At 36.1% G+C, this 16,199-nt stretch overlaps 1 protein-coding gene across 2 annotated transcripts in view; it reads left to right on the top strand.

Moving 5' to 3' along the window:
* LOC149770036 (uncharacterized) overlaps positions 1 to 15,926 on the top strand; it is an 86,869-nt gene extending 70,943 nt beyond the window's left edge. For both annotated transcript variants that reach the window (XM_089949493.1, XM_089949495.1), the window contains exons 17-20: positions 4,546 to 4,610; positions 6,704 to 6,775; positions 8,310 to 8,479; positions 11,588 to 15,926. In XM_089949493.1, the coding sequence (XP_089805619.1) occupies positions 4,546 to 4,610; positions 6,704 to 6,775; positions 8,310 to 8,479; positions 11,588 to 11,709 (429 nt within the window). In that variant the 3' untranslated portion in view covers positions 11,710 to 15,926. The remainder of the gene's footprint in view (positions 1 to 4,545; positions 4,611 to 6,703; positions 6,776 to 8,309; positions 8,480 to 11,587) is intronic.
* Positions 15,927 to 16,199: the final 273 nt, after the last annotated feature.

Here is a 16,199-nt window from a genome sequence, read left to right as displayed (position 1 = left end):
TTCCTGATTCCAAAAATAACCTAGTAGTTACTGGGTCAGAAATGCATGAAAATTCTGATAGCCAGTCTCAGATGGGCAAATCCTGGGTCACTGATCTACTCGATCTAGTGATAGATCTGCCCAGGAAGATTCCAGCCAACCTGAATCTTCCCAAGCAACCATGGTCACTGGTGTTCAATCCCTGCCCAGGCTGCCTTCTGCTTACTTCGCTTTTATCAGGACAGCATTGCAAGACAAACGGTTTAAACCTTCAATTCCACTCTGAAGGCTTATGAGGGAAAGTGGCGTGTTTTCAGGGACTTGACACATCAATAACATTGCCTCGATCATCAACTGGGTCTTAGAGGAGAAACAGTTGGCCCTAATCACTATCAAAGCGTACCGCTCTATGGTATCAGACAGATTCCAGCATCATGTCAGACATGATATCAGACACATTCCAGCATCATGTCAGACATGATATCGGACAGATTCCAGCATTATGTCAGACATGATATCTGACAGATTCCAGCATCATGTCAGACATGATATTGGACAGATTCCAGCATCATATCAGACATGGTATCAAACAGATTCCAGCATCATGTCAGACATGGTATTGGGCATGATAAAGACTTATCAGATCTCGTTAGCCTACTTTGATCTCAATCAATAAAAATCCATCCCTCTGTTTTCCAGAATGGAACCTATCCTGGGTTTTAACATGGCTCAGTTTGAATAAGTTTGAGCCTGTAGCCCATACTTCACTAAAATTCCTATCATACAAGTCATGTTTCCTGATAGCTGTAGCTTCCACATGCAGGGTAAATGAGCCACATGACCTTTACATCGACTTGAACTATCTTCAGTTCAGATCAGATGGTTTGGTGGTCCTTTTGACACAACCAGGCTTTGTAGCCCAAAATATGTTACTCTCCATCAGGAATCAAATAGTTGTCATTTGCTTGTTTTCTTCCATAGACAGGCAAACCTGGAATTGGGTTGGTCTGGTGGTGGCAGATGGCCACCAGACCCAACTTGAACAAGCAATACAGCCTGTTAGCTTCACTGGATTCACCAGTAACATTTTGTAGGTAAGTAGATTTCAGTTTTCATTTTCTTAACCATATGTAAAGGTCACAGGTCAAGTAACCCTAGGTGGTGTTGCTTATGTAATTAGGAGAACCAATCCAACCATCATTCCTTGGAAGATTACCCAAGGTAGAGGTCAGATGTTCGTCATTCCCTCCTCATATTACCTATTCTCCTAACATAATGTGATTTAGGAATGTATTGGAAGGAGAAAGCAAATTTTAAAGTAAATTTCTAAGAATATTTACCCAATCACATTACTTAAAACCCTCCCCACCACCCCACCATGCAAGCATCCTTTTTAGTATGTTTCTCAGCTAAAAACTAGTATCACCTGGCTTTGACGGGGGGGGTGTGTGTGTGTGATTTGGATTTTTAACTGGTTGTCTAACAATTTTTAAGTCATAACACTACAATGTCTGCAGTGTGGCAGCTTATTGTGTTGTCTAGCACTGGGGCATCATGCAGCAGACACGTAGCATGATGTCCCACCCTATCACATTATCCTGACACCAGGCCAACCAATCCTAAAACTAACCTCTTAATGCTGTGCACCAGGTGAGGCAGCTGTGTGTACCATTGTTCTAAGTCTTTGGTATGACTCTGCTGGGGATCAAACACGTGACCTCCAACATCTGAGGTGGACGCCCTAACCACGAGGCCACTGGAGCTTTGACAAAGGAAGTTAATGGACAAGAGTTATTGCCCTTTGTCTATTAAGGAAGTTCCTACCATTTGCTTATAGAGACATTGTTTACCTGTTCAGGGCACTTCCATTTGACCTCAGCATTAGTCCCTGGGTCTTCACTTGGTTGATGGACAGGGTAACTAATGGCCCATGTCCAGACCACCACTTGATTGATGGACAGGGTAACTAATGGCCCATGTCCAGACCACCACTTGATTGATGGACAGGGTAACTAATGGCCCATGTCCAGACCACCACTTGATTGATGGACAGGGTAACTAATAGCCCATGTCCAGACCACCGCTTGATTGATGGACAGGGTAACTAATGGCCCATGTCCAGACCACTGCTTGTTTGATGGACAGGGTAACTAATGGCCCATGTCCAGACCACCGCTTGATTGATGGACAGGGTAACTAATGGCCCATGTCCAGACCACTGCTTGTTTGATGGACAGGGTAACTAATGGCCCATGTCCAGACCACTGCTTGTTTGATGGACAAGGTAACTAATGGCCCATGTCCAGACCACCTCTGTGGCAGCAACATCATACTACCTAGTGAATTATTATTCTCCTTCTCAAACGGAGCTTCCTTGGCAACAATCTCCACAAATATGAAGCTCCTTTCCATCTACAAGTGCAACCACCAGAACTCACAGTCTCTACAGATGCAAACACAGAGGTCTTGGTGGCACACCAGTTACTATCATTCCAGGAAACAAGTGGAGTGTGGCCTATCCAGGAGGGTCATTTACATATCAATATTCTCAAGATGAAAGTCATTTCAACAGCTTTTCATTAGTGGCAGGAAGATTTAAATGTAAAGAGAGTCTGCTTTCTATTCATCAACTTAGCTCAAAAGGCAAGGTGAAACCAAGTCCCCAGACTTTTGCATCCTGGTTTGTGATTTTCTGTAGTGGTGTCCAAAGATTCACATCCAACTTTGTCATATTCTCTATAATAAATGTATTAGAAGACTCACTGTCCCAAGTAGGATCAACCAATGGTGGATCTGTTTTAGACAAGGTGGAATTCCGCACTCACAACTTTTATCTCGCCAGTCATTGATCCAAAAGCCTGGGCACTTGGTGCTCTGTCCATAAATTGGATGGACCTGGATGGATACACTGCATACATTGTAGTGATATGACTGGAAAGTTGTTTAAGCTACATTACCAATTCAAATTACACACACAGCTTCTGAACCTCATGCCTGAATCATATTAAATAAGCTCATAGGAATAATTGTACTCACAACTGTGGTGAAGAAAATCGCTCAAGCAAGACAGCCCCCCAATTTTAAACCTTATGAAGGCAAATTTTCTCTCAATGGTGTGCACAAGAACACATTGTACCTCTGCAGGCATCAATACCTCAGATAGTTAACTTCCTCCTCAGGCTCATTGATCAGAAAAATTACCATGAATTACAATCAAAGACTACCATTCAGTGATCTTTCCCGGGTTTTCCCGGGTTCTTCCTCCACCATTAATACTGGCCGCCATGTATAGCCAATCGCGTGCTGAAAAATGGCGTTAAACCCAACAACAACAACAACCATTCAGTGATTACTGACGTCCTGCATCATCATGAAAAAGAGGATATTGGACAAAGACCTATCTGATGTTTGGTCCAATTTTATTAGACATGGCCAAAGTAGTTAGCTCTGTGCCCAATGTGGACTTTAACCTGGCTGAACAAGTCATCACTTGAACCATTCCTGTGGCCCTTATTTTTTACTCATGTATGAACTGCTACCTCACTGCATTAGTAATGGCAGGCAGAATCAGCCAAATACATACTCTAGAAGTTGACCTGAACTACATGTAGTTCTGACAAGATGGGTAAATTTCACTCATGACTGCTCCAGCTTTCATCACCAGAAACAGGATTCTGTTCATGGGGTATCAAACTTTTGTAATGAAGTTTCTGTCTTCCCAGGACACTCACCTCAAGGCCACCAACATGATTCATTGCATGCTCTGAAGTGGCATTTAAAAGAACTGAGCCATTGCTTCAAGGGAGATTATGCCGTTTGGTTCCTTTCAAAAAGGTACAGAATGATATGTCAGCAGAGACTTTCATTCATTCTGCATATCAGGAAATAACCCCTGATCAAATGAATTTGCTATGCATTTCAACTATTGAGGTTAGAACAATCACCACAAGTATAACATTTGAGCTTTAATCTCAGAGCTGTTTCATCCCAAAAAGGATCAACTCATTCTGGTGGGACCTATAGCCATGATGCAACAGACAAACTTCCCAGGTCATTTGACAGCTTCATTAGGACGTAGCTTCATGACTTAGGCTGGATTTGCAGGAGGGTAAGGGGATGTATCTCCTCCACCTCAAGCCTATTCTCCCAAGATATTATGATCAGGTAAGAGTTGGAAAAGAAACCAAATTGTTTATAGTAAAATATGTTTCTTCAATAATACTTCCCAGATCATAATAAACATGTACCCTCCTAGGCTCTTTGTAGCTACAGCCATGTAGAGAATGTGTGTTCTGTGTTAGTAGTAACTGGTATTCAGAGGATTTTCCTCCAATCCCTATGTCAAAGAGAGATCACTCTAACTGCCACCTAGATGGGCAGATAATTTATAGCATTTCTAGCTAAAAGCTTTAACTTGGGAGTGCTGAATTTGTGAGGTAGTAGTAGTTCTCTTGAGGTATTATGATTGGGTAAGTATTTTTGATAAAACATTTTGCAAAAAAAAAATTGGATTTTTGATTTACTCAAATGTTTTGAAAGTAAAATCCATAATATTGTTTTTCTCAGGGCTGGGCCTTATATGCTGAATATCTGGGAGAAGAAATGGGCATATACAAGGATGACTTTGAATTGTAAGTTATCCAGTTGTAGACAGTTGTTTGTGATCATTCCTCATGCATTATTGTTACTTTACTTTCCATCTCAAGCTTCAGATTCAAATGCATTGTACCTGTGGTACTAAATATTCTTTCTTACATCTGAGATCTTCAGCATATAGGAGAACACTTATACGAGGTCATGTTCTTTTGAAACTTTGATTCACTAATCAGAATACATCTTTGACAATTATGAAAGTGAAAAACTCCACTTGGAACATATGTACTTATTATAACTAGATCTCTATTTTAATTAAATTGGATTAGGCATAGTGGTTGTTTCTTCAGCATCAACAGAAAGCATTACCTTTCTAAAGCAGTCACAGTTCACTCATAATCTATATTGTATATTCTTTTAAGTTGAGTTAAACTGCAAGCAACAACGATCCTGATCTACCATAGCATTATGTGCCAGCAGATCAGGGCCTGTTTAGTTTGTTCTACTGATTACCCTAACAAACTGCACAAACCCAGATTAGGTGGTGCATTATGTGATGGCAGATCCAGATTTGTGCAGTTTGCAGTTTGACTCGTCCTAAAAGCAAGTATGTAGAGTAGTTGTTTTGTAATCTCTCTACGAAAAAGCACACAGACTGCATTTAATGTCAAGTCCCATTACACAGACCCCATCTGCATGGTTCCTGCTTGTTTGAAAATAGTACAATAAAGCAGAAATCTTGTTTCTGTATTGTGGCTTTTCAGCAACAATAGCCATTGAACCTATATGCATATATTCTTCAGCAATTTAGCATGGGCACATACTGCTTGATTTGATAGAGGTGGGCAGTGAGAATCATGTCTCTCTGTGATTTACATTGTAGCTGTCTGGAATATTATTAACAGCAGGACAAATTTTAAAGTCACAGTTACCTGCATTTGTAATACTTACTGACTCTTTTCTTGTATTTAAATAAAATGACACTTGACCTAAAAATGTCAGGTTATGACAATAACTGTTGAAAAAGCACAGCCTCGTTGGTAAATGTAAAATTGTTTGAGATCAGAATGTCTCTCTGTTTTATGAACTTGCATTAACACGAGTTCTTTTGTAGAGAAACCATAATTGATGTTATCCTTCGTGTCTTAATCTATGGTCTGTGTTTTCTTTATTCTGTTTCTGTGATTTTTTCTAGTTTTTTTTTCCTATGCTTTATATCATTTGCTAGGGTGAGTAGTATATGTTTCTTTACCTATCTGTCCGTCTGTCCATTTACCTGTCTTTTTTTATGTCTATAGCTGCACAATTGTTTGGTTGACATTGTTCAGCATTGTGGCAGCAAACATTCATTTATTTTGGTCTGGAAACTGGCAAAATAATCCAAATTACCTCTTTTCGTAAAAGCGCTATCTATATATTTATATGAAATATGCCAATAATACCTGCTCGTTTAGAGATGTTTCAATATGACTCATGCATTTAGTGTTAACCACAATGACACAGGAAAGCAATCGATGATGCAGATTTACATTTTACCGTTTTCTTAAATGTGTATTTTAGAATAGCTATAAGGAACTATTTCCGTATATCAACTAAATAACTGTTACACTATTATACGAAGGGAAGTCCCTACACCCTTTAAATGGTTCATATGTACTGGAATATTCTGTTCTTCTAATTAATGCATCATAAGAATGCTGAAATTGATACCATGTCTTTGATAAGTTTCATTGGGAAGAACACTTAAAATAATAAATATGTACCCATATCCAGGCAGCATTATATTCACAATATCTTCATGTGATTTTCAATTCTGATGCAGTATTTAATTTAATCTTTGAACACTAGAGATGTTACAATAAATGTGATTGGATTTGTGACCTTGTCATTGCTTGATAAAATTATTTTTATATATCGCTACTACTTTCTGATTCATGGATCTATGTGCAGAATTACATTTTAAAAATCTAAATGTGTTAAGTTATTAATTACATCAGGTATCTACATCAAGCATGGTTGGTGGTGCGTTTGAGAACATCTCTAAGTGGAAACAATTTCTAATTGTATTTGATTGTCCTTCAGTTTAATTTACAGTTGTGTTTGTGTATGTATATCAATAAATTTATTTTAGGATGGGAAGATACATCGAAGAAATGTTTCGGGCTTGCAGACTTGTTATTGACACAGGATTACACTACTTTGGGTATGCAGCACATGCTGTTAGGGCTATTAAAACATACATGGGACTCAGGGAAGGCACTTTTAAAGTGAGGTACTCACCCATAGATGCAATTTAGATTTTTTTAAAATCATTTTAATATGAATTCTTTGAAATCAAAGTAGCCTGGCATATATTTTGTAAAAAAAAAACAGCCTTCCCTGGGTACCATGTATGTTTAAATGGAACAGCCCTTAATATTTCTCTTAATATACTATATTTACCTCAAAGAAATTGAGAATTCTACTGTAAATAATAGACAATGGATGGACAGTTTTTATTTCAAGTCTCTATCCAGTACTACAACAATTGAGAATGTATTAGCTTGTTGGATTTACAACAATACAGAAACAACTTTCATCTGTTATCATACAATTTCAGTTTTAATTTCTTTGCTAGACTTAACATTAACCAATCAAACGTTTAGGGAAAAAATCATGCAAAGAAAGGAATTATAAATTTGTAATCTAAACTTGCACACAGAAATTAAATTTAAATACAAGGGTAAAACATGGGACCTATTTAAGTATCTTACACAAACAATACATCTTTTTTAAATATAGGTGCTTGTCAATGAAAGCATACAATGTGAAACTTTTATTTCTGAAATTATGATGCAGACAATTACTTATTGACAAACTAGTCTAAGCAATGCAAGCTAATTTTAGCATAAAATTTACATTGAAAACATACACACATAATATTTAGGGATTTATAGCAAGTATGTTGTTGTTCTTGGGTTTAAAGCCATTTCTCAGTGCAAGATAGGCTGTACATGGTGGCCAGTATAACTGGTGGAGGGAGAACCAGGGATAAACCCTGGCAAGATCCACCATTCCATGGGAACTTACTGGCAGCTTTATCACATACCCACATTGGATGAGCCTGAGACTCAAAACCATGTGGATAGAGGTGAGATGGCAGCAATCAGTCAAGGCAAGTACTTGAGATCACTCGGCCAGATGAATCCTGTATAGGAAGTAAAAATCAAGTCTGTATGTTGCTATGAAAGCATGCAGAAGATCTAAAAGTGTTGACATACATACACACATGCATGCATGCATACATACACATATACATACACACACATACATACATACATACATACATACATACATACATACATACATATGCACATGCACACATACATGCAATAATATGTAAAATACATATATATACATGCATACACACCTACCTACCTAACTACATAACACACACACACACACACACAGTTATGACAGTAGCTTCTCGTGGGTCGGTGGTTCTTCCCTGGGTTTTCTAGGGTTCTTCCTCCACCAGTTATACTGGCCACCATGCATAGCCTATCTTGTGCTGAAAAATGGCGTTAAACCCTAGAACAACAACAACAGTTATGACAGATGAGTGCATGCCTACTTAAAGTGTTACTTGTCTTCCTTCCTACCCATCTTCATACCTATCAGTTTTTGTATGACACTGTCAGCTGTTTTTTATGAGGCGTGTTTTATGTGCTCAACTTGAATTTTATATTTTATTCAAGGTGGGGTCGAGAAAGGGCAGTAGAGTACCTTCTGAACTACACTAGTTACACGATGGAAGGTTCAATGATAGAAATTGACCGCTATATCACCTGGCCAGGGCAGGCTTGTGGATACAAGATTGGGGAACTGAAGATCAAAGAACTGAGACAGAAGGCAGAAAAAGAATTGGGTATGGTTATTTATTTGTTTTTCTTGCATCAGCTTTGATTGATTTCCTGTAACCCTTTCATATTATCCATGACGGTAATGTGACTACCACATTGAAATTTAAACATTCAGTGAATCTCTTATTTCAGAAAAGTTAATGCTGTATCCCCCATTGCTAATCTTAGCCAATGGAAATGCAGCTTTAAATAATCTGAAAGTAAATCAAATTGTTTGGCGCACATTGATGCTCTTCAGCTACACCGCTCAGTCTCCCAAATGAGAAGATACAAGATTTCATATGATGGACTGATAAAATTAGCAGTTATGGTAATAACATAGATCAATAAATCATGAACCCTAAATGGTTGGTGTCTGGTCTTCTCTTAGGACAGTGGAGATCTGATTTTATTCAGATTGATGGCAAACTTACTGTTGACATTTCCTTTCAGCGTGCTATGGAGAAAATGGCAATACCAGCATCATTGTTTAGGCATTCCAGATCTACTGTATGGGGAAGCATTTTTATGAAATATGCTTTCAATTAGCACAAGACATATAAAAGTTAAACATAATCATGAAAGTCTGATTTTGATTTGATGTATAAATTTGTTAAATCAATTATCATACTAGTCAGCATGTAAAATTTCTGCCAGTCTACCGGTCCAATGCCAGCCAATATCATGGCAAATGGGGATACAAACTTGGGCAGCAAGTCCATATGGCCAGTTGGAATTTTAAGTTTATCGAGTAGATTTAATCTGCAAATTGTATATTGTGCGATATTAAGAGAAATAATAGAAGCCAAGTGAAAAATAAGTAGTGGTGAATATTTTCCAGTGACCACTTGTGAATCGGGGTGAGATGAGAAGATAAATAACTCATGTGTAGTATACGTGCAGTAGACACTTGTAACTCCAGTTAAAATCTCATCTGTGTCTATACAATGTCTGAAGCTACGTCCAGTTCCCAGCATCAACATGGAAAAAAGAACTATTCAAAAGAAATAAGACACTATCAATGTTTTAAAAATAGTTGGGTTGCAAAATTAACTTTGAATATAGATATAGGATGCTCAGTATGGTCACTACAATGTTGTAACTGGTCATCTGTATTCTGCTGATGTAGATGCATTTTATCCAGTTCTAGCACTGCTGGAACTCATCTTTCCACAGACCAAATTTCATGGGCAGCTTTGGTTTGGATACCAGATCTTCATCTTTTGAGGCTGGATCTAATTCTGATACTGCCATTGATGATAAGTCAATGAATGAGGATCTCGATTCTTATTTTAGCTATGACTTGGACTGGTCATCAATAGCAGGAACAGATTCCAGTGTCCAGTCTAGAGATGAGTTACATATTGATCTGGATCACCTGGATAGTGAGAACCATCATCCTGGTCACTAAACAGTGACTATGTTATCAAGAATTTAGCAAAATTTAATCAGCTTGACATATGATATGTCTGATATGAATATCCTATTTGGAGTTTTCCTTTATTCATATATTCATCAGGAATTTACAAATTTTTATAAATGTCTGCTTTACAGGGCATGCTTACTGGAAATTGTACTTGCCCCTCAGACATTTCACCTCACCCCGAACATAATATACCATGATGAATAAATTAAAGAATATAAACTATGTGGTATTATAAGGAAATTACATTATGTTCATTTTTAACTTTTGCTTACTTTTTATCTTTGGCTGCACTTTTAGAGAATGTGCCGATAATTAGAGTTAATCCCCCCCCCCAAATATGTTAGTAATACATGTAGATAGATATGTACATGAGAAAGAGTTAAAATGCAGGTATAGTTAGAAAAGCAAAAACATACATGTACACATATAAAGATAGATAAAGGGATAGGTATAAAAAGGTTTGGACATAGCTGGATTTTTTGGTATGTAAGAGGGAGAGATAGAAATGTTTTGGGAAATACATATTTTCTTCTCATTGCCAATGAATGTGAAGATGGCAAAATATGCATATAAACATCTCAATATTTAAAATAAAATATTTTATATATATTAAATGACATCTAATATCTTCTTACATCTCACTAGTCGGATTCGGCTAATGTGGTTATGTGAGAAAGCTTGCCAGTAGCTTCTCGTGGGTCGGTGGTTCTTTCCGGGGTTTTTCCGGGTTCTTCCTCCACCATTAATACTGGCCGCCATGTATAGCCTATCTTGTGCTGAAAAATGGCGTTAAACCCTACAACAACAACAACAACAACAACATCTCACTAGCAACATATGTTTTCAAGGCAGAGATGAAGAGATAAGAATTCCGTCCCCTATCAAAAGGTTCTTTTCTGCAGTTCCTTGAACAATAGTTTACCATTTGATTCCATCAAGGCTTGTCCATACATATAGGGAAAGATTATTTATACATTTAGAAGAGAGACTGCTCTGGTGGCCTAGTGGTTAGAGCGTCCGCCTTAGATGCAGGAGGTTGTGGGTTTTAATCCCCTGCCAAGTCATACCAAAGACTTACAAAAATGGTACTTACATCTGCCTCAGCATTAGGAGGTTAGTGTTAGGACTGGTCAGCCTGGTGTCATGATAATGTGACTGGATGGGACATCATGCTACATGTCAGCAGCATGATGCCCCAGTGATGGACAATACTATAAACTGCCACACTGCAGGCATCGTAGCGATATGACTGATTTTTTTTTTAAAGCTACGTAAAAAATCCAAATCATACACGCACACACACACACACACACAAGAGCAACATGATATTTTATAAGTGACTGATTTCCTTTGGAAAACATGAAACATGAAATTTCAGATACTAATGTGTTCAGAACTGGAACAGGATTTTTTCAAATTCCATAATTTACAAAGCTGCACAGAGCATTGGGCACACTGGACATATGAAATGTGAACAAGCAAAAATATTTTGAGTGATGAATGAACCAAAAGCTTTGGTGTTAAATAAGGTGCAAACACATTCTTCAAGAGCCATTTTATGTATTTAGTTTTTATGTTTCCAGTATGTCATTTCTTGTTTTAGAAAAATATATTTCTATTTAAATCATCACTCATCGATTCCAAAGGAGCAGCTCGTCATTTTTGGTTATTTGTGTTTTTTTAAAAAATTTAAAATTTTATATTCCAGGTCCACTTTTTGATTTGAGTGATTTCCATTACACCATTCTTAGCAATGGTCCAATGCCATTGTACACTCTGGAAAATGTGATTGACAACTGGATCAATGATGTCATTTTGAGGAAAGTGTAATCCAACACAGCAGGATAAAATAGCTGTCATTCTGCCCAGAGTTGAGTCAGGAACAATGTGTTCAGTAACCATTGCTTTGTATTTGAAAATGTCTCAGTCAGTACTAATATTTGCATACTAGAAACAATCATTTCTTTCTATACCTTAGTACATACATGCCAACCATTGCGCTTTTGGCATAATCATTACGCTTTTTTTTCTCACTAAATTATTCCTTACACGTAATTGTATTCGGATTATACATTTTCAGTATATCATTCTAAAAAATATTAATAATTTAGTTTCTTATTTTTTATTAACATCCCATTAATCCCACAGACCATATGTTAGAAAAGACAGCTTCTATGTAACTATGACATAAGAGTATGCTTGTCTGAAGACTTGCATGCACTTTCCTAACAGTATTATGTTCTGTTTGTAGCAGTTCCAAGAAACATGCTGGTTTCTACTTTCAATTTGTGACCTCAGTTTATATTTGTAGCAGCTGTATGGCTTAGTTAGGAGAAAACAGACTGGTTTTCTAACTTTTAATCTTGGCTCGCCGATTCTTTGTTCTAATTCATATCTCATACAGAACCAATCTGTAGGTATTGGGTGCTTAAAGTGAGATCAGATTTATTCTAGTCGATGCATGTGTTAGAGTAAAAATCATTTCACAGATAATAAGAAAAAGACAAAAAACAGATTCAGAGACGAATACAAGAATTACACAATACTGCGTTCCATTCTAGGGCAGCTTCATGTCACTTGCAGGCTCTTTGGAAAGGATTTTAATATTGGTCATGGTGGTAAAACAAAGAAACCTTGAATTAGCTCATTTTACTAACTCCATTACTAAGTTAATTTCTTTTTTTATAGCATAACTAAATTGTGGACACAAATTTAATAAATGCAGAGGCGTTATCTACTGAGTTCTTATTAGAACTCGGACTACTCTAGTGATAGAAACCTACATTGGTCCCTTGCTCAAACTGATGTTTTCTGTATCCAAAATTGCAGAAAATATGTATTGTGCAAGAACAAAATCATCTAATATTGTTAGGTGTTTAGCAGAAGATACTTCACTTAAAATTGCAGAAGCCATGAAAATTGGGCCGTTTAGTATTGCAGCAGACAGGAGTAGTGATTATAACAAAAAGTCTGTGTAAGAGACTTTGACAGTGAAAAGGGCAAATTCATAGTGCTCTTCTTTCATTACCAGAATTAACAGTAGATTCAACAGGAGAAAACATTTTTATTTTTATTTGCTTGATAATGCTTTGAATAAACTAAGTTGGCAGAACTTTATGGGGTTTTCAGCTTATGCTGCATCAGTGATGACTGGAATTCATAAAGGAGTTGCATTCTGTATTTTGAAAAATGTCTCCATCATTGTACATATCAGGTTGTCTCTGTCATATGATGCACCATGCTGCAGGAAAGGCTGCTGATAAATTAGAAGGAGAACTCCTGAAGTATCAAGTTGGTACTCTACCTGAGTTAATTTCTCTCATCTTATTTCTCAGCTAAAAGACCCAATAACTGTAAGATAAAAATTTCCTCATCTTTGTCAGGTTATAAAAGGAATATTGGTTCTTTACCATTCTAATGCTGACTGTGAGAGATTGTTCAGTATTGTTAACAAAAATAAAACTGAATTCAGATCCAGGTTCTGTAACCCAGCACTTAGTGCTCTATTGTTGTGCAAAACATTCATAGTCTCAGCTTGTACAAAGTGTTTGTAAATGCAGTATGAGAGTCTGTTGCTTTTTAGAGCTCAAAGTGTTCTATATGAAAACTTCAAGCAGTAATTGATGTTAAAAGTCCAGAGGGATAAATAAATCATTTTGTACATATGCTTATTGAATTTTTATTATGTTATATATGGATTACTCTTTTTCTGCTTGGATTACACTTTTTCCTTGCCAGAGGTTGGCATGCATGTTAGTATTATAAAATGTTTTTTAGGAATGTTATATACTTTTTCAAGCTGTGTTTTGTGCATCTAAATTTCAGACATATTCAAGGTATGTATGTATGTATCTGTGTGTGTGTGTGTGTGTGTCTGTATGTATGTATGTATGTATGTATGCATGCATGCATGCATGCATGCATGCATGCATGTATGTATGTATGTATGGGTCAGTTTTCTTCTTCAGATAATTGTTAGCTGGTGTAGTCTATAGGTTTTGAGTTAATAAAAATAGGAAGTATCAAAGTGGATGCTGGCATCCTTGATAATTTGACTAATTATTTTTGGTTACCCCTTTCAGACTATGAGACATACTCAATGCATTTTTAGTCCCCAATTTTTAGATATTGTGTGTCATTGTGTTTAATTTTTTTCTTTTTCTCTTCTTTGTTTAACTTGGCACAAACACATGCTGACTTCCTTTATCACACAGTCCACCATGGTGATGTTGAAAGAGTGCATGACTTAATATAGGTGCCCAATCATTGCTGTGAGTGACAATGGTAAATATGGCATGTGCTGTTTGTTTGTTGGATGATTCTAATAAACTTTGTGGGTTGTCTGGGTTGTGGGTTTCATCAGAAGTATGTAAGGTGTTGTGGGTAGTCAGCTAGTAGCTTTCAAATTCACATCACAGTTATTGTGATTTTTTTTAAATTTATTTATTTATTGTTTAGTTTTATTTACTTTTACGTAAAAGTTTTGAAACTTCAATAGTTTGGAGATTAAATTTTTTGTTTAAAATTTATTTTAGCACAAAGCAGTATTTATTTATGAATTGTCCATACTTTACTCTCTTCTAAATTGTTTAATTTTTTAGTTTTCTTACAGTGGTAAGCATGGCATGCACTGTGAAAAACAAACTGGTTTTAATTTTTACAATTTACTTTTATGGCAGTGATGTGTAAAAAATTGAGTTGGTAATTTCTTTATGTAGCCATTGTGGATATTGACTAAATGTACTGTTGTCATACCAGCTTATGATTGTTGGATGATTCTAACAAACTATGTGGGCTTTGTGGGTTGTGAGTTTTGTCAGAAGAATGTAAGGTGTTGTGAGTTTTGTCAGAAGTATGTACTACTAGGGTGTTGTAGGCAGTCAGCTGAGCAGCATTCAAATTGTCAGGTCACAGTTATTGTGAGTTTTATTTATTTATTTATTTATTTATTTATTTATTTATTTTTGTTTATTTATTTATTTACTTTTATGTATAAAGTTTTGTAACATTAGGATGTAGTTTGGAGAGTACAATTTTTGTTTAAAATTTATTTATTCACAAAGCAATATAAATTTAAGAAATTTTCCATACTTTACTCTCTTCTAAATTGTATGAATTATATTAATTTTTCATTGATTTTATAAGCAAACTTCAGTATGTTATATCATTTGTTGTAAGAAATCAGTTACATGGTCCAAGTGAGTGTTGCCCTCACTGATTAATGCGTTTATTAATTTATTAATTTTTGTATCTAATTATGTTTACGAAACTAAATGCATCTTTATGATGCTATTCTATGCTGACTTAAGTCTATTTTTGTTTTAACGCCATTCCTGTAAGTTTTTGTTTTAATTCCATACCTGTGAATATTTGTTGTGCAGCAAATAGATTATTCATTTTCATAAATTATAGGTTGTTCAAACACAAATGGAATATTTAGGTCATTGTGACTGATCTAATATCCAATTTAATCATTACTTAATCTAATACTTCATATACATAATTCCAACATTTTCTTTAGAAGCTCAAATGTCTAGGTGATTGGAAGCATTATCCTCACCAACTTGGCATTCTAAACTTAGTTATCTCAACACCTGATTAATCTGTCATCCCAAATATGTAATTATTGATGTTTTTTTTATATATTGTTTTATAAATCATTGATAGTGTTGTCGTCACTGACTTAATTAAATTCCATTTATATCAGTTCAATTGAAATAAGCACATTGTTATAGTTCATATGTAAAGTCAAGCAGTTGTTCTCCTTGTTGATTTTACATTTTACAAATTACAACCAAGTCATATTTTCTGTTCTGTAGCAAGCTTTATTGCAGCTGAATCCAGACAGTGTAAATGTAGTATAATTTTCATTCTTCAAAACTGTATTAATACAATTAATTAATTATACGGTGCTAATACATACCATGGGTTTGTGTGAGATTGTCATATACATACCTGTACCTTATGACACTGATAATATCCTGGCTTTGTGCAATTCAATTCTTGTGTTTTCTTAATAAATGTCTTTTGTTATAGTTGAAAAGAAATCAAGAGTTTGATTTTTGTCAGTTCTCCCCTACATAGTCAGTTCGTAAGAAACATCTACAGTTCGTAAGAAACATCTCTTAATTATTGTCATAGTCCAGTGTAGTCTTATCTGAACTGAGCTCAACCATTACTGTATATAGATATATGCAGGGCTCTCATAAACCTCAAATATGCATTCAGTTCTCAAAGGACTGTAATTCATCCTCATGACACGCTTCATTTTCCCCAAGAACATGACCCTTTCCATGTTCTGGTCAGCCATGACCAGGCTG

Source organism: Sinohyriopsis cumingii, unplaced genomic scaffold (genome assembly GCF_028554795.1).
Source record: "Sinohyriopsis cumingii isolate HCF-2022 unplaced genomic scaffold, ASM2855479v2 utg002820l, whole genome shotgun sequence".
Lineage (NCBI taxonomy): Eukaryota > Metazoa > Mollusca > Bivalvia > Unionida > Unionidae > Sinohyriopsis > Sinohyriopsis cumingii.
This window is presented reverse-complemented; position numbering and strand designations above follow the sequence as displayed.